The following is a 21,940-nucleotide window of genomic DNA, read 5'->3' as shown; positions in this document are numbered from 1 at the left end:
AAAGAAGGTAAGTAATTGTATTGAAAGTTAATATTTTCCCACTCTGAAAATGTATTACCAGTAGATACTTATCTCTGGTGTTATTTTTCATGCCTTATCTCAAAGTGAAGATTGGGTTCAATTGCATAGATGGGGTTAGCTGCAGTAGGAGGGTTTTTCACACTCCTATTGATGAAGGACTATTGCATTCTTATGTGAGTGTTGAAATGCAACTGAACCACATTCTATACATTGTGCAATCAAATCAACAATAGCTGTAAATGTGATTAAAGGTAAGAATTTATTGAAAATGTATTAATTTTTGGTATGTGAAGAGATAAAGGTTTTAACATATACACATGCACACACAGATATTTATATATATATAACTATTGAGCAGCAATAAGATAAATTGATAATTGGTGATTCCTAGTGGTGTCATCCTTAAAATAAAAGTTTTTCATTATTTTCACAGCAGAATTAAAACTCATCATATTTATGGATAAACTCTGTCCAAGATTGAATTAACTTTTTTTACAATCTTATATTGGTAACATTTAGAACTGTTGGTTGGTTTTGTGTTTCAAACTTCAAGAGTGGGCAGGCTAGTCAACATTACAAACCTGTTACTGTCAGTATATGTTACAAGCCTATTTGTATACAAAAAATAAGATTTTTTTTAAATAAGCATTTTTAATGAATATGTGTCTCACTGTATTGAGTTAGTGTTTAAAATTGAAAATACTTTTATTTATCTGAGAATGTTCAAATTTTATTTGCGAAAATTCTAAAACTGAATAAATATCAAACATATTTTCCTCCTAAACTTTATAATTTATCTGTTCTTGATCAATTTGACTGTCCTTGTAATAACCATCAAAAGCAAAATAAGTATAAATTTCCTGTTTTTTATTTCTAGAATTGACTGCAGGATGCAACAGGAAACCATAGTTGTTTATCATAAATTGCTTAATACTTCTAACAGTCTATATCTGTTTATAATTAATTTTGTTGTTTTATTGCCCTTTGAACAGTGTTTATTAATCTCATTTTACTGTATGCTCATATCTTGTGAAGAATTTTATTTTTTTTTCTGTATCTTATCTAATCCAATTTAATTTTTAAAGTTTTTAACTGTTACTTTTATAACAAAAAGCAAAGAACATAAATGTTAAAAAATATAGGACTTTTCCCTGTGTTTTTTGTGCTGTTTGTAGTTTTCAAGCAAAACTTGATGAGTGTTGAATAAAGTGAACCAGTAATGAAATTATTTTAAGCTATTTATAGCATAATTAGAAAACCTGATACATTATATTGAAGTGCTTGTGTTTTGAAATGCATACTTTGAAAACTATGAGTTATTTTTTAGATAACCAATTTAATGAGAAAAAAAGTAGGGTTACTGAAGCACTGCATCTGAGTACAAATTACCTCAAGCTGAAATAAATGATAAAATCCTCTTTTTTATGTATATGTTTCATTAATACTTCTTAACAAAGATGACTAAAACATAAAAATTAGAAGTTCTTAGTTTAGATAAAACTTAAATGAAAAATTAAGTAAACAACTGTTAGTCAGATGAAGATGCTCACTGTATGCACTCAAATGATTTTCACCTGATCATCTGTTTACCTAAGCTCTGCTTACAGTGTCCCCTGGTGTGACAGTAGTAACTCTTTGGATTTACAAAGCTAAAATCAGGCAGGGGTTTGATTCCCCTCATCAGACCTAACAGATAACCAGATGAGGTTTTGCTATTAAAAAAAAAGCTAGCTCTATTTACAGTAAGAAAAAAAAATGTGAAAGAATTAGAAGCAGATGTTTTTAGGATAAATAATTATAGTTCTCTTATATAATCTACAGTCTTTTGAGAAAGAAATAAAGGTATTATTATTTCATATTTTTCAACTTCTAAGGTCATGTTGATTTTCAGTTGCTTTATTTTAAACATGTTTTTTATGCACATGCAGTTTTTCAAATTCATGCTAGTGAATTCTTTTATTAAAAGAAGACTAAATACCAAAATATAAATATAATTCTGTCCACTTTTTTTGCAGTTTTAGTGTGAAATCAATGAGTTAGTTTTAAAATTGGTGTACACCACAACCTTTTTATTTTTGTTTGATAGATCTGTTTCCATATTATTTAATGTTGACCTGATGAAATATTTTGTGAATCTTCTTTATATGATTGTAGCAGTTTTGTTGTTTTTTGTGTAAAAAAAAGCTTTTACAAATATTTGAAGTATAATGCATTTAATGGTAACTTTATTGATAATGACATTAGAAAAATGTTTAAGAAGCTCTTTACCCATACAATTTTAACCCTAGATTTATATGGACATTACCCATGTTTGAAATGCATATCAGTAAACTTTTCACACTATCTTGCTTGTGTTAATGGCTGTTTTCAGTTTGGATCACAAATAATACCACTATTACTGCAGGTGATCCTATTAATTATTGTTCGGATTCCTTATGTAATTTATGTAGAGAATTAGTCATTTCACTTAATTGTTTTGGTTATTTTTTTTTACATCAAATCTTGTAATATGAGAAAAAATTATTCAGTGTGATGCACTACACTAATAGTGAATAATATACAAACAAATTGGTAATTTGAAATTAATTTGATTTAGTTAATGAACCAATAGCTCTAGTGATAGTGTTTGCAATCTTGGATGGACTTTACAGAAACAAGTTAAATACATTCATGATGATAAGAAACCCGCTCTAAGTAAAAATTTATTTTAAAAACAGCTGGTATAGGTATTAAAACTTTAATTAAAGTACAGAACAATGTATTGACTTTCTGAAGTCATCTTCAGGTTAATAAAGTTTCAAAAGACATCATCCATATGATTTATCAGTCCTTAATTGAATAGAAATTAACTTGTTCTGGTGTAAAGGACTGCATTAATGATTATCTATTCTAAGGAAACACCCTCTAAACCAGAGAACTTGTCATAAGACATTGTCCACCAAATATACTTTTTTCTGTCACAATCAACATTTGTGACAATTGACAATGAGCAACAAGTATGTATACAAAATATTCTTAAAGCTGTGCCTTAATGAGCGAGACTTGTGTTAATGGCTTTCCTTGATTTGTAATGTCACAAGTTCTGAAACTTAGGAAATTGCTTAAATGGTTTTGTTTGCAAGTTTTAATAGATTTGCTTAATTTGAAAAGTGGGACAATTTAGATAACTATACAAGAAATCATTTTCAAAAAGAAGTATTTATTATATACACCAAAGTAAAGACTTTTTGTACCATCACTCTGATGACATTCTTGCATAAAAAATTGGGTGTCCACTGTCAACATTATTTTTGGCCATAAATTTAATGATATCTCATTATGTTTGGTCAAATTAGAATTTTGTTCCAGCTAGAGTTGGGCATTGAATGTATTTTACTAAAACCTTCAAATTCATTGGAATTGTTTATATTATTGGCTATAATTTGGTATGGCTACTTAGAACAAATTCTTTTTTCCTTTTAATCTATGTTTTTCCAACAAATTGCATAATAATTTAACGATAATATTTTTGTATGCATTTTTCATTTTGAGATTGTCATTCAGTTACGTTCTGCTTATCTTCATTTATTAGAGAAAGTACAATATCTGTATATCTGCTTTGAATTATTTCATTTTAAGTGGTAGTTAATTAGGGATTTTTAATAACAGATATGTTGGATTTTGAATTTAATGTTTTGAGTTTATTTTTGCCTGGAATCTGTACATGTATTTTGAATATTTATTAAAAAGGCTAAATTCAGTTGAACCAGAAAAACTTTTTAAGTTGATTAAATCTGTAAAAGGTTAAAATAAATTTGAAGTAATTCTAATTTTTGTTTTTACTTATAAACATAGGCAGAGGGGATGCTTCGGTGACAAAAAAAAATGGCTGAAGCAAATTTTCCTGATGGTAAGCTTGATCAAGGTATGTTAAAAAAATTGAAGTCTGATATTCTATTAAGAAAAAAAAAGGTGAAATGGCACTTTAAGGGTATTTGTGTATTTAAAACAAAATTTATTTATTATGTATACGTGTTCTATTGATAAAAACGTTCTCTGGATGCAGGACAAAAGTTTTAGCTAAAACTTGTAGGTCAAGTATCATGAACTCTCACATAATTCCTTTCTTTAATTTGTGATGTTTTTTATATGCACATTTGTCTGACTAATTTTCTTCACCTATATTTTTTTAAAGGTCACCCTTATACTTTAGAATCTCATGTAGAGGCAATATGCCAACACTCCTACATTTACTCTCTAGTTTCTTGGTTTTCTCAGTCTTCTCATACTTTAGCATTCTCTCCCTTCCCTATCCCACTTACCCATATCTTTGCTTCTAGTTGTCAGATCTTTCATTATCCCCTTTTAAGACATCAGTATTGTTGGTGATAAACCCTAAGGCTCAGACACAGTGGGGCATATCTGTCCCAGTTTGGTGACACTTAGCATCCTTTTGTAGCAGACTGTTGGGTGATTTGGATGTTGGTGGATAGACTTAATTTTCATTTGACTCCTACTTTGTCTCTAGTTCCCATTTATTTCTCTCCTCCTGTGTATCTCCTTTATTGCCAGCATCTTTGAGAGGAAGTTTTGGACCTTCTGCAGAAGCTTACTATCGAACAGGTGTATCTTTTTTTTTTCTGGGTTTTTATTTCAGTATATTCATCGTCCTCAAGTAGACTATGGATTAGCATCTTATTATGAATCTCTTGAGCCTAAACTGCTTCTTCAATCTCCCTTGTCACCATGGAGTCTTTTTTGATTTCAGATGGTTGTTTAATTCAGGTTTTTGGATGACTGATGTGCTTAGCTACACATCCCTATTTCCTTTGCATCCAGATGTTATCCTTTGGTTGTTCATGGGGGTTGGGTGTTCCAAATTTGGTCTGGCATTGGCTCCATTTATATTCTTTTGTGTGGTCTGGTCCTTTGCTCATCTCATTCACAACTTGGGACAGTGGTTTCACCATTGCCATGATTGTCTTCTTTTGCTCCTTTCCAACAAGCCAAGCCATATCACTTTTCTTCTTCAGGAGGTGGCTGGTCAAACTTGTGAAGTGATATCTCATTCTGACTGAATATTTTATTTGGAGGTGTTTCTTAACTCCTACTTCTGTAGGACTCAGAATTCTCCTCTTTGTTTGTGAGATATTGGAGCTATTACTTCTCTCACTATGTGACAGATTTTCTTTCTTTTTGGGACTTTGGTTTTCATGAAATCTCTAATCCCTTGGGGTTTTACACATGTATTATTTTCATTGGGTGTTCATGATCAGTGGAACCTTGCTTGGGAGCTCTTGGACTTCTTCACTCTTCTTTTGTTCATACAGGTTGACATTGCCTGCTAGCTCAGTAGAGCTTGTGGACGTGTTTCCTTTCCATCCAGCTTTATGACACGTATCTTCACTGTAAGTAACAAATATACTCAAGTACAGTGAGGTGCAGTCTCTCATGGGTGTGCTTAAAGTTTCATGGTTTAAGTTATCACAGTCCATACTTTCTCTTTGGGCACCTTCCAAAGTGGGTTTATCCAGGTAAATTTTGCACAGGCCCCTCAGTGTGGGATTCTAGCTATTATGTGAGAGGAGGTAAAGTATTGTTTTTACCTACACTGAAAATGTATTTCCAATAGAGACTTACCTCCTCTCACATTTCCCACTCATCCTCTCTACATCCAGTGCATTTTGTCTTGCTTATTCTCGAAGTAATGATTGTGCTGAATAGTATAAAGAGATTCAACTGTACCAGGAGGTGTGTCAGTCTGCTAATGCTCATTTGCATGCTACAGTGTAGCTATATTATGTGTAATCATGTGAGATTAGATCAGAGTCTAAAGAGTAGCAGGGAACAAAATTTTGCTTAAAGAGGGCAACACAAATTGAGGAAAGTTATCATGTGAGAGGAGGTAAACATATGTCAGAAAAAGATTTTCAGTGTTGGAAATTGTTAATGCCAGAAATGACCTATTGTGTTTTTTAAATAAACATCATAGAATATTGCATATAAGCAAAAAATATTTAAATTAGGAAGTTAATAACAAAATGCAAATTATAAATAATATTGTTCATTTTTTTTATATTTTGGTTGTTGACATACTGCACTATTGTTGTACCAGATTTACTATCAGTAAGCATGCATCAGAAACCATGTGAAAAACTTGAATTTTTCTGCAAAATACAGGTACAAGTAGGACTGGTATATATTAAAAAGTCAGTATGATTGATGTTTTGAGCCACAGACAAAGTCAAAACAAAAAGCTACCAATTACTGCAGAGATGTACTACAAATATATCACTAAGACATGACTTAGGTTTTTATGACTTCAATGTTTTGTTAATACTCTGAAAAAACTTCACATTGGGATTGGTGTATATGTAAATTGTGATATGGTGTTCTGCAAGTTCAGCTGGTAGCTTTATTGTTGCTTTCTAATGCAGATATGGTCACAATTTTTACTGAAGGTGAAAATAAGTAAACCACACATTTTCTTCCTTGGTCTTATAAAATGTGTCATATATCAAGACTTTTAGATTTTCAGGAGAGAATGTAGTCATATGACAAGTGTACAACTCAGTCTCACTTAGTCCGCTTTTGATTGATTGTGATGATCTCAAGTCACATGTCATGAAGTGAGATTTTCAACATTTCTTATAAACAACTTGCTGACTAGTTTGACCAATCAAAGATATTTAGTTCTTATTGAAATTCAGTAATGTATTTCTTGATAAATTTGTAACTCATCCATCAAATGATAATATCCAAGCCTTTAACCTCCTTCTTCAGGGGCTAATCTAGGTCATTTATGATGCAGGTTACTGAGTTTGGTCTTGGCCTTGTGATATATTTGGGTGAAGGGAATTAACTTCAGAGCTTCACCCAGCAAATCTTCTAAACTAGAGATTCGTTTAGAATATTGAACTATGGAGTCTTACTAAGACTTACTAAGTTAATTGTGTACAGAATAAGAAGACCAGACAAAGAGTATCACACATAATTATTATGTGTAAAGTACTAGTATTGTGTGTGTTTACCTGCAGTTAGTTTCTCACAATCAACAGTCATTTCTGTGAAATGTTCTTAGCTTCAAATCATCTATCAGACCAGTTAATGACAGGTTTCTGTGCTTAAATGTTATGGTTTAGGTTTAATTATATGTTTTTTAGCTTTAGTTAGTGGTTATTAATTAGTTTGTGTTATTTTCTATACACATTAAATCCACAAATTAGTAAAGAGTGAATACTCAAAGAACCTTGGTTGTGTATTGAACACAATACCTGACTGACAAACTTTTTCCTTTTTTTGATTCTTACCCCTGGTGTGAATAACTTTCATCATTGATTTTTTTTTTGTCAATGTAAGCCATTAAACTTGGCATGAAAATGCAGTTTATAATTCATAATTTTAAAATGCTATATTCTTTAAGTATAACTTTTTAATTTAAAAAGAAATAAGCTAAAACTTTTAAGTTGACGAATTGTGGTTCAGTTAAGAAGAGGCCAATTTATACAGGTAGTCAACTTCCAAGAAAAAATATAATTCCTTTAAAATTTGTTTTTGTTTTCAAATTACTATGAAATACTTTTAAAGTACTGTACATCAAAAAATTCTAGGCTTATTCAGTCATAGTAAATTGTGTCTACTGACTTAAAAAGATTGCTGTGTTCCTTCGTTTTATAGCAATCAAGATAGTCACTTATTTTAGTATATTCTGTTTTTATTTTTGCTGCTGTGTATTTCATTTCAGTATTTATATATTCAGAAATGTCTGTCTTGGATGGTAAGCAGAAGCATATGTCATTAACTGTAAGATATGTTGCAGGAGATCATTGTAGGTTCATTTGAATTTTCATTATCAATACCAATGGAAGTTGTTTACTCAGAGTTGTTAAGGAATTCTTCAGTGATGCCATCAACTGATCTTAACATTTCTTTGTGATGAATCACTGTGTTTTTAAAGTCTGTAGTTTTATTCACAATAAGCAATTCACTTTGTATGTTCAGATGAACTTGTATACAAAGCATCTTCTATACTATTATCTCCTTAGTTTTCCTCCTAATTTTCAAGCATTTGGTAGAAACTGCTACTCCAAAAGATGCTTCACAGTTGTTTCTGATGAGACTTCACTACATGTGCTGTTTATCCAATGAATTACATCAAATACTGTCACAGATTTCATAAATTTTGGGTAGTTTTGTTGTTTTTTATGTTTGATGCAGGACACCATATCATCATCTTCTGGTAACAAAGTTTGGTAGTTTATATGTCTCGGTTGAGTGGTTGAACTGCCAGTGTAAGATGTGAAGGAAGAAATTTAATGATGTCACTGGAATCCATTGTGTTTAGGTGACCATTGGTATTATTTATTAAAATAAAACTTTTTCTGTTTTCATTTTCTGATTTACAGATTTCAGTCATTCTTGAAAAATGATTGAAGTTACCTTGCTTTCTTGTTATAACACTGTATCACAAGTAAACATTGTACATCTACATATTTCTTTCTTTAATATTTGAAGTTGTGCAGTGTTTCCAATTGCGAGAGGTTTTAATTTCTCTTAATTAGAAATCCAGCAAAAGAAGACACATAGCCTCTCTTTTGCAATTTTCCCTTCTTTGCATGTTTCCCTTTCTTTGGACAGATACTTTTACAGAGGACATACAGTTCCTTATACACAGAGGTAGAGTCATATATACAGTCTGTTTTTCTCCTGTTGGCTCTGAGACTGAGTTTGTGGAAGAACAAGAGTAAACTAGTGAAAATTTAGACTAGTTTTCCAACTCCTTGTTTGCTGAGATAGATATTTATGAACATGTGACAGATCTACTATTCTGTATTTATTTCAATCTGAATATTTGTATTACATTTAAAACACAATTATTTTAAAACAAATATTATGTAATGCACAATTCTAAAATAGTGTCAAGTCACAAATGTACAGTGAGCTCTGTGTGTATTAAATAATCATTGTTTTAAAATAACTGTGCTTTAAACATTGAATATTACATTTGTGTAAGTTAACTTTATATTTAGAAATTCATGTAACTTGTACTTTTAAACGTATATTGCGATATTCTCACTCAGTAACGTTGTAGAAGATTTTTCAAGCATAATAATAATAAAAAATGTATGTGTGTATCAAAATGCATTATTATTTTGCAAGCTGAATTTTAGAAACTCCCCTCGTGCTCATAAAATGTAACCAATGAAATGTGCCAAGAGACAGTATATTTTGTTGATTTGCTACAGTTGATATACTATAAACCTTGGAAGCTATAACTTTATTAATGTTTATTAAGCCTCAGACAATGATCAGGGACAGTTATAATTCAAACAGTACAAGTTGTTTAACTTCAGTGGATTAATATCAGATATTTGTATTTTTACAAAGATGTTATATAACTTTAGCTGTACAAAACTCTCGTGATCAGGGAAGAGATAGCTAGCTCTTTGTTAAGTGCACTGTACCAATATCAAATCAAAATTAATTCACTCATCATGAACCCTCAGTAGTATATTAAGGATGTTCCCAGATAGAAGACTCAAGTGTTTGTAAGTTTGTAAAACTTTTGTATGTAAATCATTATTTGTAATGACTATTTGTAATAACCTTTTATTGTAAATTGTATTGTTGTTTGTATATTAAAATACATTTGCTTTAAGAAAGAAAACTGTTTGTATCATTCTTGTTTGCAAACACCATAAATTTGATAATATCAGCATTTAATTAACTTTTAAATTTCAATTATATTTTAACAGTTTCAGGGCTTGTTTGGGACAAACTGTAATATGTAACAAACCTCAAATGTACATTTTGCCTCTTTAAACTTTTTTTTTTCCAAATAATATGCCCTGTTTGTCATGTTTTGAGTATTTCTACTGTGGATTATAAATCTTCATCTTCAATATTGGGAGAAACTTGTCACCTTATTACCTGGTCCTTTCATCTTTGCCAGATATTTCAGTACATACGAGATTTGCAGATCATTTTAGTGAAGGTGCTGTATGCCTTGTCCTCATTTATTTGATCAACATATGATGGCTTTTCATCACCTGATGAACCCTTATTTGGTCTTTCAGAGGTTAGATGCTCTTCCAGTATGGAAGCAGAGGATCTGTTTTTCAAAATTTGTCTGCCACTCAAAACAGCTTTCCATTTTTTACCATCTTTGCAACTGTTGTCTGAGACCTATCATAAGTTCTCTGCTCAAATTTTGAAGGATCTTAGTCACTTATTGACTTCCACTTTGGTCATGGTATAGACTTGTGGTCTCCTTGGTGTCTTGGTTGTTTTTTGCTGGGATCTTTGGAAGAAAGATGCCTTACTTGAGGGAGTTGGAATGCTTAGCTCCTGTTTTTCTGATCTCCTATACCTCATCCCCTGGCTTTGAGAGTAAAGGTTCTTGGGCAAGATCGGACAGGTCTTCATCTTTGTGCATTACTTCTAATTTTTCTGCTGTATAATGCTCCAACATTTATTTGCTCTATGTCCTGTTGAGTTCTTTTGGTGGCACCACATTGGCTGGGTCAGCCTTGGTTTCAACTTTTCCATTATCTTCAGTAGTGTCAACATCTTCTTTCCCATTCTCCCTGGCCATCTATCAAGCAGCATTATTAGATTTCAAGCCCAGTTTCTATGCAGTCCATTGCATGGCATCAGCAATTTACATCTTGAATGGCATCCTTAATAACACATTCCATTCTTTGGAAGGTTACCAGAGAAAATTATTTACTTGTCCTCAGTGGTCTCTTAGTCATGGGTGTAATCCTTCTTGTTCCACTGTGGAAAATATTTCTGAATCTCTGATATGGTTGTTTAACAGAGATTTGGTGACTTCTTCTTTTGCCCTGTATGAGACTGCCCTATGAGCTCTTTTCATTTTTGTACATGATGCTCCAATTTTGTCATCACTTTTCATATTATTTCTGGTTGTCTGCCATTTTTGCCCTTACTGGGTTCCTAACAGAAATACCACAGTGGTTTTCCATACATTATCTGTAGAAATATGTTTATTTTTATAATTTGCTAGTAGGGTTGAAGTGCAGTTGTGTTTGCACTCCATGTTAACAGTACACTATACCATTCTAACTATGTTCTGTTGTATCCAGACAAGAACTATTCTACTTAAAATTACAGCAAATAGGGCTTTTTCTCCTATCTACCTTTCCTCCATTCCTGATTTATACAACCATTTTGGATAAGGATCATATTTCACGTTCAGGCTCTCCAACATTATATGAATTGCACTGAAGCATTATTTATCCTTTATTATCTTTCAATTTTACATGAATTATCCTCTGTCACTTTGACAAGTTGTATTCATCAGTTTGTTTGAATAGCTTACTTTGGTCTTTCATTTGAAGAGCAGAAACTTCTTTGGGTCTTATCTCATCAAGTTTGACATTGCTGATGTCCCTAGCAGCTCAGTTGTGACACCCACTAGATTGAATTACACAGGTTTGTATGTGAACCACATTTAACATTTTTTATATTGCATGATTTAGACAGTCTCCTCCATAGATGGGTTTCAGCTACCTCACTTGGCTTTTCTATATGCCCTGATTTTATTGTGACAGAGATGAATAACTTCCTTTCTTTCCTTTTGAGGGACTTTCTCATTGTTCTTATTTGGATCCAACTCAGTGGTGAGAGTTGCCTGGTCATGTATGCTTTTACAAATCTGAACTAGCTACCAACAGACTAATAACTAAATGTTAAGATCAAGAGTTTCATGAGACTGCCTTTGCACTGTGTAGCTGGTTAACTGTTGTTCTCTATCAAATATCACATATAGTAATGAACTGTTATTCATGGACTATCATAAATAAAGTATAAATAGATATTATCCATTCCTAATAATTTTGGATTGCACAAATTAGGGTTGTTGTTTTTGGTTTTTTCAAAAATAGAAAATGTAGTTCATCCATTGTACTGCTTCCATGCCATCATACCTAAAGATTCCTCGCTGCATTCCCTCACCTCTCTACTAGCAGAGCAAGAGAATTCTTACCACTCTGTTTCCAATTGTTGTAGTAGTGGACAATGATTTATTTCTTGTGAATGATGTTTCTTTTCTTTATTTCATTGAAGGAGAGGAGGATGAAGGTTGTTATCCTCCCATCTTTAACTGTGGATGATTTTCCCAGATGTTGGATAGGGGGAGTCAGTCCAGCCTATACAAGAGACTTCCTCATAATTTTAGTTCAGAGATGACACTTCTATATGGTTGTGTGAGCATGACCTTTCTTTTTTGGGCATTTTCATACTTTTCATAATCTTAGAAAGGGTTCTAAATCTCCTCTTAATTCTGCATGTAGAATGTCTCATCTGTGAACCATTGGTTGAATTTTGTTTGTTCTACATCCTTCTTGTAATTCCAGGAGCAGGATGTGTTACTTTGTTTGCCAGGTTTAGGAGCTAGGATTTTGATCCAAGACTGGGTGATTTTTGTTTCTTCAGGTTGAGCAAGGTGTGAATTGGTTCCATATTTCTGAGTTTAGTTTATTGTATTATGAGTTTCTCTAGGATATTGCATGCACTCTTTTCATAATTCTTGTGGCTTGCATATGACATTGTGTAACTTTTATATATGGATTGAGAATAGAGGGTGCATTGACATAAGTGGAGAGAGGTGCAAGATTAAAAATCACTTTGGGTAATATAGTGGGGTATAAATACTGCAGCAAGTGTTATAAAATTTATACCATTGCTTATATGAGCAAAGAAGATAACCTTTTGTTGGGATAAAGCTAAAGTGTGAGAGAAGGTAAGCAGAAGCAGAAATATAATTTTCTTACAGGAAAATTTAATCTTTCAGCTTATAATTTTCATCTGCACTTAAGTCCACATCTTAAGTTTCTCCACACAGAGATCACAATTTAATATTATTTCTAATCCTAAAGAAGTCTAACCATCCATTTCTAGCCTGATGTGGAAGTCTTTCAAAGTTAGCCTCTCAGAAGTTTTTTTTGCCTTTGTTTGGAACATTTACTTGGAGACCAGAATATTTATTGCAGGGCATTTCTCAGAAAATTCTGAATCAAAGATATACACCAATTCATTTTCTGTCTTCCGTAATTTTCAGTTGCTGTCATAATTACAGTTGTCTTCCAGATCCTTTACAATTACACCTCTGTTTTTGTTTAAATTTCCAGTTGTTAACCTTGTAATGCTAAATTTGTCAGCTAGAGGTGCCTTTCACCTTTTATCAGTAAAGTCCAAAACATCTTTTTTTTTGTTCAGTATTTAATTCATTTTTCTTCTGCTTTGTACCCCTTGTCACACAGAATTTTAAAGCAGTTCTTAAATGTAGTACTAGCACACAAGCATATATTCATATTACAACTAAATGGTGCTGTTATGAAACTGTATTCATTACTTCTGTTTAGGATAATAAATTATATTCTAAGACTTGTCTGTACTACATTCACTTGCTCACTTAGTTAAGTGTTTTCTGTTTTTTTTATCATCCCTATTTTAATGTCCTTAGTGTAACAAACTACAAATTTACAATGTAGATATTATTATGGTAAATTCTAATTTTATAATGTAAAATTTATTTCATTGGGGGAGGTGGTTATACAAGTCAGAGACTGAAACCAACTTGCCCTACCCTCCTGTTACATTGTCTGTTTCACAGATTGCCAGTAAATTGCTTCAATGTTTGTTACTGTGTTATTTATGACCATAGAAAATTTTAACTTACCAAATGGCAAAAACAGTAAAACCTTTTTGAAAAGTATATTCTTATTTTCTTTCCGTTTGAAGGTTTTCACAGTTGTGTTCACATTGACCAACTAACAAACTTGTACTTTTGGTAGAGAGGTACTTGAATTATAATAACTACAGGACATAGTTTTATTAAAGGTTGTAATATGTAAACTTTAGTGGTTAAAAGAGCAGTCATTTTGACTGATCCCATGTGGAAAGAGTCGGTTTAGTTATTTTACATACATTCTCATACTCCATGGTATAATCAACAAATGGTATCATGTTGATGGCCAAGTAAAAGAGGGATGGTGGATATGTTTATAACCACAGAAACAACAAATTGCCTGTTATACAAATCTTGTAAACCTTTATTCACTTTTGGCATAGTAAACTGTTAGTCAAGAAATAACTTGTAGTGATCATGTGTTGCTGCTCTGAATAATAATGTAATATTTAACCTACTTATGACATGATAAGTAAGCTGAATAAATTTTGTTTTGAGACATTGTGTTTTAGTATCTAATATATATTGTGTGCTCTATGAACATTTTAAAAGCTACATGTATTTTTTGACACCCATATTTGTGAGATGTAAATACAAATTGTAGTTGTTTTCTCTGTGTGTTTTTTATATGTTTCTAACAAAAGTAACTGAAAGTTGAAATTTGTAATTTCTCAGTTTAGTCTAGCACAACTTCATTGAAATGAAATGTCCAAAATTTCACAAGCTACAGTGCTGTGTGAACCATGATGCTCATGTAATGTGGTGTATGTCAGCTGTTTGGGAAATAGTTAATGGTCTTTCACTGCAATTTATTACTTTTGATGTAAGAGTTACTACTCTAATAAGTACAAAGTAGAACAAACAAACCATAAAATTATAAGAAAGCAGACTTTAAAAGATTTGCAGTTGAAACTGCTAAGAAATATAATCTGGAACATTCTGAATAATACTACTACCAGTGCAGAAAAAAAAAGGCATTAATAATTTTATATCACACTTTTAACTTTTCATTTTGTTGTATGCTAGTGATTTCTGTACAGGTAGGGTTAGGGTAGGAGAATAATAACCAGTCCACCAATGGTAGAATTCATCAGGCCAGGTGAGGTACGACAGACTTAGTTATGGTGTAGGTGCTAAATGTATAATCAGTTTTCATGAACAGTGACTGTTATGGTGTGAAGCAGGTTTAGCAAGTGATTTGTAAATTTGATTTAGGACATTTGCTAACAAAACAAAATCATTTACAATGGTTTATGCATTATATAGATAATATGAAAACTAAGATGAAGAGAAGTAATTTTATTCTTAGCATGAAAATCACTCTTTAGTCATACAAATCTTTATTCAGATACTTTATTAATAACTTTGCTTTTGTGTGTGTGTGTGCAACAGACTTATTTTTATTAAGAATATGTCAGATTTCATGAATACACACAATAAATTCAGTTGTAGTAAAAATTATTTTGTATGGCTTCACAAATTTAGAGTTGGTCAGATTGACTGTACCTGAAAATATAGTTTATTAATGCTTTTTAAAACATCTCCTTCGCTTGTGGAAAAAAAGAAGAAAAATGTTTTTTACGGATCCCTCCAGATATGCCTCCCATTAGTACAGCAGTATGTCTCTGGATTTACAGTGTTAAAAGTAGGGGTTTGATTCCCCTTGGTGGGCTCAGCAGGTAGCCCAATGTGGCTTTGCTATAAGAAAACACCGTCCAGTTAATATTTGTCAAGCCAGAGGATTGTTTTATCATGCAGAAGAGAAAACTGGAGTTTGTGTCGAGGGTTGAAATCTAATATCTAGTCATTGGTGCTATGTAAGACAGGTTTTAATGAGGAACATTAAATATACAATAAGTGTAGGTCTCATTAAATTGTGATGTTTATCATCATGAGGAACATTAAATATACAATAAGTGTAGGTCTCATTAAATTTTGATGTTTATCATCATGAGGAACATTAAATATACAATAAGTGTAGGTCTCATTAAATTGTGATGTTTATCATCATCGTTGTGAGTCTGGGTATCTGGGTTTCAGATACTGAGTGATCTCTTATAATAATAATAATAATAGTCATTTCATTGGATGTAAATGTAACTTGGTAGACATTTTGTATAACAACATATTAAAAGCTTATAAAACCTTTTTAAAAGTATAAGTTTAGATTACAGGTGATAGTTCTGTAGAGTTTAGTCTTAACTAAGGTAAAAGTTAAGTGTTAGTTTATCTCTCTATCAAATACAGACCATACTTAATAAAGACTTAACTAATGTTAGACTTAAGACAAATACTTATAGATTTTTGTTGGAAATTATTTGTATTCTTGAAATCCTGCATTCAAAGAAGTTTTGCAAGAAGGATATTAATTTGATCACATATTTTATGGGTATGTTAGTGTTTCATGATATGAACTGGAATTTTACTAACTTAGTACACCTTTCTCTGGGTCAAAGGTCTTGTTATCATGTTTGTTGACTTACATTCAAAATTTTATTAAACTATTATTTCAAGAATTTATGTCAGTAACTTTGGTATCAAACTGTAGTTTGTAATTAAAATTTTTGTATTATACAGTATTCAATTTCTTAACTTGAAAGTGAATATTAAAAAAAAAAAAACAGTTAAATGTCAAGTGTCATACAGTATTGATTGTAGCATTGGTTGGTATAAGATATTTGTAATTTCAAAATATTAAGTCTATAGTTTTGTACAAATTAGGAACTCAAATTATCAATATTGACAAGCTAGAATATAAAATAATCTTGTATCTTTCTTATATTGCGAGATATCCCTTGTGCATTGAATCAAATGCAATGGCCCTTCTCACCACTGTTTATTTTTGGAAATTGTCCATTATATACACTTCAATATATGACATGTAAATAACTTATCAAAAGCTCAGAAATTCCTCTTGTGGCTTTTTCAGCCCTTTTCAAGTGCTAGGACACCATCTCGTCATTTTGAACCAAGTTTTCAAGCAGATTGGTTGTGATTTTAGTCTGCTCAAATTACATGTATTTTTAGACCCAAACTCAGCTCAGTTACTAAGATTTATGAATTATAATGGAATTCTGTGGTATCGATATAGTAACTTACAATTTTTTGGGTTATTTCAAATATATGTAAAACCTAAGAAAACATTTTCTTTTCACATCTTCCACATGCAAAATTTGAAAAGGCTTAGAATGTATGTCAAGCAGTAACCAAGTACAAAATTAATATCTAGAAGAGATAATTGTTTGCTGTACTTCTTTTTTGCTTTTTTACTGCTCTATGTTTCAAGAATAATAAGTTTAATACTTTATTTCAAAATATTTGTGATCTAAATACATGTGTAATACATAATAACTGAAATGTGACTATAGTATATTTTACAAAATACTAATCTACTAAAACACAGCCAAGACAGGTCACTTAGTAAAAGGTCAGTTTTATATTATTGGATATGGTTACATGAGTACATAGTATAGTAACTTCTATGTTGTTAGCCAGGTACAGATGAAAGGTCAGCTTAATAAAAATAAAAAATAGATATTAATGCATGACGTTACAAGATTTAAGTTTGAACATTTATATTTTCATGTCATAATTTGTTGTCATTGTAGGATGAAAAAGGCATAACTTATATTTATTTCCTGTTATATCTTTACATGGACATGTTAGTGAAAATAACAGGTAAAAAATAATTTTTTCTTAAGAAATGTTTCATAAAATTATCTAGACATTATAAGGATTTTGCATGTGGAATTCAAAAATTTTCTGATGCATAAAAGTATTTTTAGGCTTAAAGAAAAATTATTTTACATGTTAGAGGCAACATGCAAAAAAGTAAAAAAAAAAAAAAAAGCATGAGAATAACATTGAGACTTGATAAAACAAATTTAATATTTTGTGTATGAAAGTATTCTAAAGTTTACTGATAACCTACTAAATTTGTTTAACATAAGTTTAGTAATTTAAAAGTTATAGCATGAAAACCATAAGAAGCACAAATTGGTTACAAGGCCAGTCCCAGTGTCTTGTGTGTGCTGAAAGAGTTAATGGTTGTTGTTGTTGTTTTGAATTAAGCACAAAGCTACACAATGGGCTATCTGTGCTTTGCCCACCACGGGTATCGAAACTTGGATTTTAGCGTTGTAATTCTGCAGACATACCGCTGAGCCACTGGGAGGCAAGATTTAATGGAATAATTTTGATCAACACTATTTTAGCTCACTTACATTTTCAAAAATTTTGTCCAAATACATGGAGCTGAGCAGTATAATTTATATCTCATGAGTAGTGATTACATTGATTAGTCTCATAAACTAATCAGTTAATTAAAAGTATGATTAAACTGATCAAATAGAAAGTCATGTTTCTGATTATTCAAACAGTCAATGAATCAAAATTCTGATTACATTGATTGTCCCAAAAAACAATCAACTAATCAAATCAGTGTTTCAAATTATTACAACAAACAACTGAAATTGTAATTAAATTGTTTATTGTGAAAATAGTCATGTAATCAAAATATTGCCATCAAATTTGTTCACTCTGTGTTTATTATGGCTAAGGTCCTAAAGTTGCTTGTTTCTGTTACTAATTTGTAACTGCTGACCAGAAGAAAGGTAACTATCTCACAACACTTGTCACCATCTCTTATTTTCCTTTTGTTGTTTTAATTTTTTATTTTGTAGATAACATAGGAACACGATACTGTTTGTTTTTTGAATTTTGCAAAGCTACATGAGGGCTATCTGCACTAACACTACTAATCAGTTGATCAGTTAGTCAATACAACTAATTGTTGAACTCTAACAAAAAAGCAAGAATTTATAAATTTATTTTTTTAGGAGCTTAGAAAAATATTCTTTACATATTTATCAACATAATTAAATTACTTTAATCCTTTCGCAGTGGGTCAGGAGTCAAAGGTCATGTCGTGTTTGTTGACTTGCATTCAAAATTCCGTTGTACTATTCAGTTTATAACTTTATGTCAATAAGTTTGGAACCAGATTTGTAGATTATAATTCAAACTTTAATGTCATATACAAGTTAATTTCTTAATTTAAAAGTAAATGCCATAACACATTTAAATATAGATCTCAGTGAGTCATATGACACATTGAATGCAGAACTGTTTAAAATTAGATGTTTGTGAATTTTAATCTGTGAAAAGGCTGTCATGTTCTTTCAGTCCAAATTTTCGAGGAGGTATGTTATGTCTTCAGTGTGCTCAAACTTTCATATTTTTTAAATCTAAATACATCTTAGTTACTAAGCTTAATAAATTATAGTGGTATTCTATGGTATCAATGCAGTTATTTATGATTTTTTTGGTTACTCAAGTGTATATATAAAATCTGAAAAAAATTTGTTTGATACTCTCCATGTGCAAAATTGTAAAAAGCTTAGCAACCTGTGTCCAGCAATAACTGAGTACAAAGGTTGTAGCAAAAAGAGATAATTGTTTGCTTTACTTCTTGATGTGATTTATCATTCTGTATTTTAAGAAAAATAAGAGTAATAGTTTATTTCTAAACTTTTAATATCTATATATACACACACACACACACACACACACATAACGTATTACAACTGAAATGTGATTGCATATTACAAAATACTAGTCCACTAAAACACAGCCAAGACAGGAAAGACCAAAGGTCAATATTATATTACTGGTTACATAACATGAGTGCATGTGCACCTATCAGTGCAAGTTATATTATGTTAGCTAGGCATGACTGGAAGGTCAGTATAGTAAAAAATAATAAATATTTATGTAAATGTATAGCATTACGAGACCTAAGCTACTTAGACTAAACACTTGTATTTTTGTGTTATAATATGTAGTCATTCTAACAAGTAAAAAAGCATAATTTATATTTATTTCCTAATTTTTTTTAAAGATCGTTACAAGGTTAGTTAAGTGACAGACCCTACATAGTTAAGAGTATAGAAAATAACATAAAATATAAGAAATGTTTGAAATGTATTTAATACGTTTTAGATATACAAATAATATTTGAGACTTTGGGGATAAAGAATAGTTTTTCCACTCATAATATGAAATCACTTTGCACTCAGATTAGTAGCAAAATAGACTCTAATTTCACAAAAAAATCTTTAGTAAAAATATTTCATTAAAAAATCTGATTTTTTATACACAGATTTTGTGAAGATACACATGCTGTATCAAAAGTTATAGTGCAAATACTTAGCTTGTGCAAATGGTTAGACAAACTTGTGTATATTATATTGAGCCCATAGCAAAAGGGTTAAACAGAATTTCTGTAAAATCTAAATTTAAGTTAACCACACAACATTGGAAAAAAGTAGCATGTGCATGGGACAGATAAGAAATCGTCATCAGAATGAGAATTGTAAGATTTGTGTCAGTAGGAGAGAAGTTTGCAATTTATCATTCATAGCCAGTTGTGCTAAAGCTTCTTCAAATGTTTCAAACACCTGGAGGAAGCTGTTAGTACTCTACACAAGCTAAAAAAACATATTTAACTCATAATATCTTAATTCACTCTAAAGGTCAAAAGGCTTTGGAAGCAATTGTGATAGGGGAAAAATAGTGACTGGAGGCAGACCAGTTAATTTAGCATATACACAAGTTATTTTTGTCTTGTCAACTAACAAGTAGTAAGAGGGTTTTAGTTGTTTCATTTCAGTAAGAGCCAAAGACTGTCTTTATTCATATTTATGTTAATGTTTCAGTACCTAATTCATTAAATTCTTTATGAAAGTATGAATCTCAATTTTGACCACTGACAAAATTAGAAAAAGCGCAGGTTTATTATGATATTGTCCACTGTTCAGTTGTAAACAAAGATGGAGAGAGAGACAAATAGTGTGAACAAGTACTGGCTAATCATACTTCAATATTTATGTCTCTTCATGAATATAAATTATGCAAAATAATGGTTATGGCTGAAATTATTTCACTTCTGGTCATGAAGAAAGAAGACTACCATGGTTAAGATGATTTTCTATTTCCATATATGGTGTTGGGATTTAATGCTTAATTTATAATAAGTTTGTTTTTTTTGCATAAAGATATAGAATACTCTTTGTTAAATATTACTTTGTGTTACTATTTACAAGGTAAATACTTATGTTTTTGTTAATTTCGTTTTAACAGGAGTTGATAATGACCAGAAGCTTGAGATTCCAAGCCCAACACTCATTGGCTCCTTTTCCTTTTCCCGCACATCATCTACTGGTTCTATCGATATCCTGACCTCATCATCTGCTCACAACACAGGTGTTTTTTTGTTTCTCTTTAATAGTATTGTTCTACCCATAACAAGGGCATGTTTTTGTTACTCCCTAACCTTCTCACAACTGGTAGGTCAAAGTGTTCATTTCATGACCTTTTACATGGTTGCATTCAACATGTAATTAAACTTGACATTCAAGTGAAGTTAACAAATCAGATTTTAATATGATGTAGATAATATTTATAGGTTCTTCACTTTATAAGGAAATATTTTGAAAAATCCTCAAACTCCCCTAGTAGGAGATGTACAGAATATAATGTAAATTACCTATAATATATATTATAAAGACAATGTTTGGTTTTTGGAGTCATAAACTAGAAAATCAGTTTCACTTGTCTTGACCATTTGTCACATCCTCTATTTTGCAAATTGTCAGTACTTCTCTCTAACATTTATATCATTCACAACCAGTAAGTAAGACAAAGTTTTAATCTATCAAATATAATGTACTTTGTTTTCAGTATACAATTTTGTCAATGTCATTTTCAGTTTAAATGTTTATCTCATGTTGTTCAGATTAAGTAGCAATGTGAACTAAAGCCCCTCCTGTCTCTGCCAGAAAGCCTGTTAAATTATAAGTTATAGGACATTGTTTACTTTGTACATTTTATAATTATTTAAGTAAGTAAAAAGTATTTACTGTACTAGTACCATCCTTATTAAAAATGTAGGTTTTAATTATTTTGGCATGTAAGAGAAAAAAAAACTAGAGATGTTAGTGATAAGTGTTGTGTGTGTATATATATATATATATATATATTTATGTATATTATTCTTTATTTATTGTTATAAAAGTAACTAAAATTATGAACTTACTAAGTTAGATTATGTAAGGTAATGATAAAAGTCTTTGGTATATGCTCAAGAACATCTTGCAGATTATGTCATTCAATATGGTAATGTGAGCTAAACGTTAGCAGAATACTTATAGCTGGGAGTATTAGGTAGAC

At 31.0% G+C, this 21,940-nt stretch overlaps 1 protein-coding gene across 2 annotated transcripts in view; it reads left to right on the top strand.

Annotated features, from left to right (window-relative positions):
- The window catches only part of bigmax (helix-loop-helix-leucine zipper transcription factor bigmax), a 48,016-nt gene that overhangs the window by 8,941 nt on the left and 17,135 nt on the right, over positions 1–21,940 (top strand). For both annotated transcript variants that reach the window (XM_076500240.1, XM_076500239.1), the window contains exons 2-3: positions 3,856–3,925; positions 20,852–20,974. In XM_076500240.1, the coding sequence (XP_076356355.1) occupies positions 3,886–3,925; positions 20,852–20,974 (163 nt within the window). In that variant the 5' untranslated portion in view covers positions 3,856–3,885. The remainder of the gene's footprint in view (positions 1–3,855; positions 3,926–20,851; positions 20,975–21,940) is intronic.

The sequence above is a fragment of the Tachypleus tridentatus genome, chromosome 4 (assembly GCF_004210375.1).
Source record: "Tachypleus tridentatus isolate NWPU-2018 chromosome 4, ASM421037v1, whole genome shotgun sequence".
Classification (NCBI taxonomy): Eukaryota; Metazoa; Arthropoda; class Merostomata; order Xiphosura; family Limulidae; genus Tachypleus; species Tachypleus tridentatus.
The sequence above is the reverse complement of the archived record's forward strand: the minus strand, read 5'-3'. Positions and strand labels throughout refer to the sequence as shown.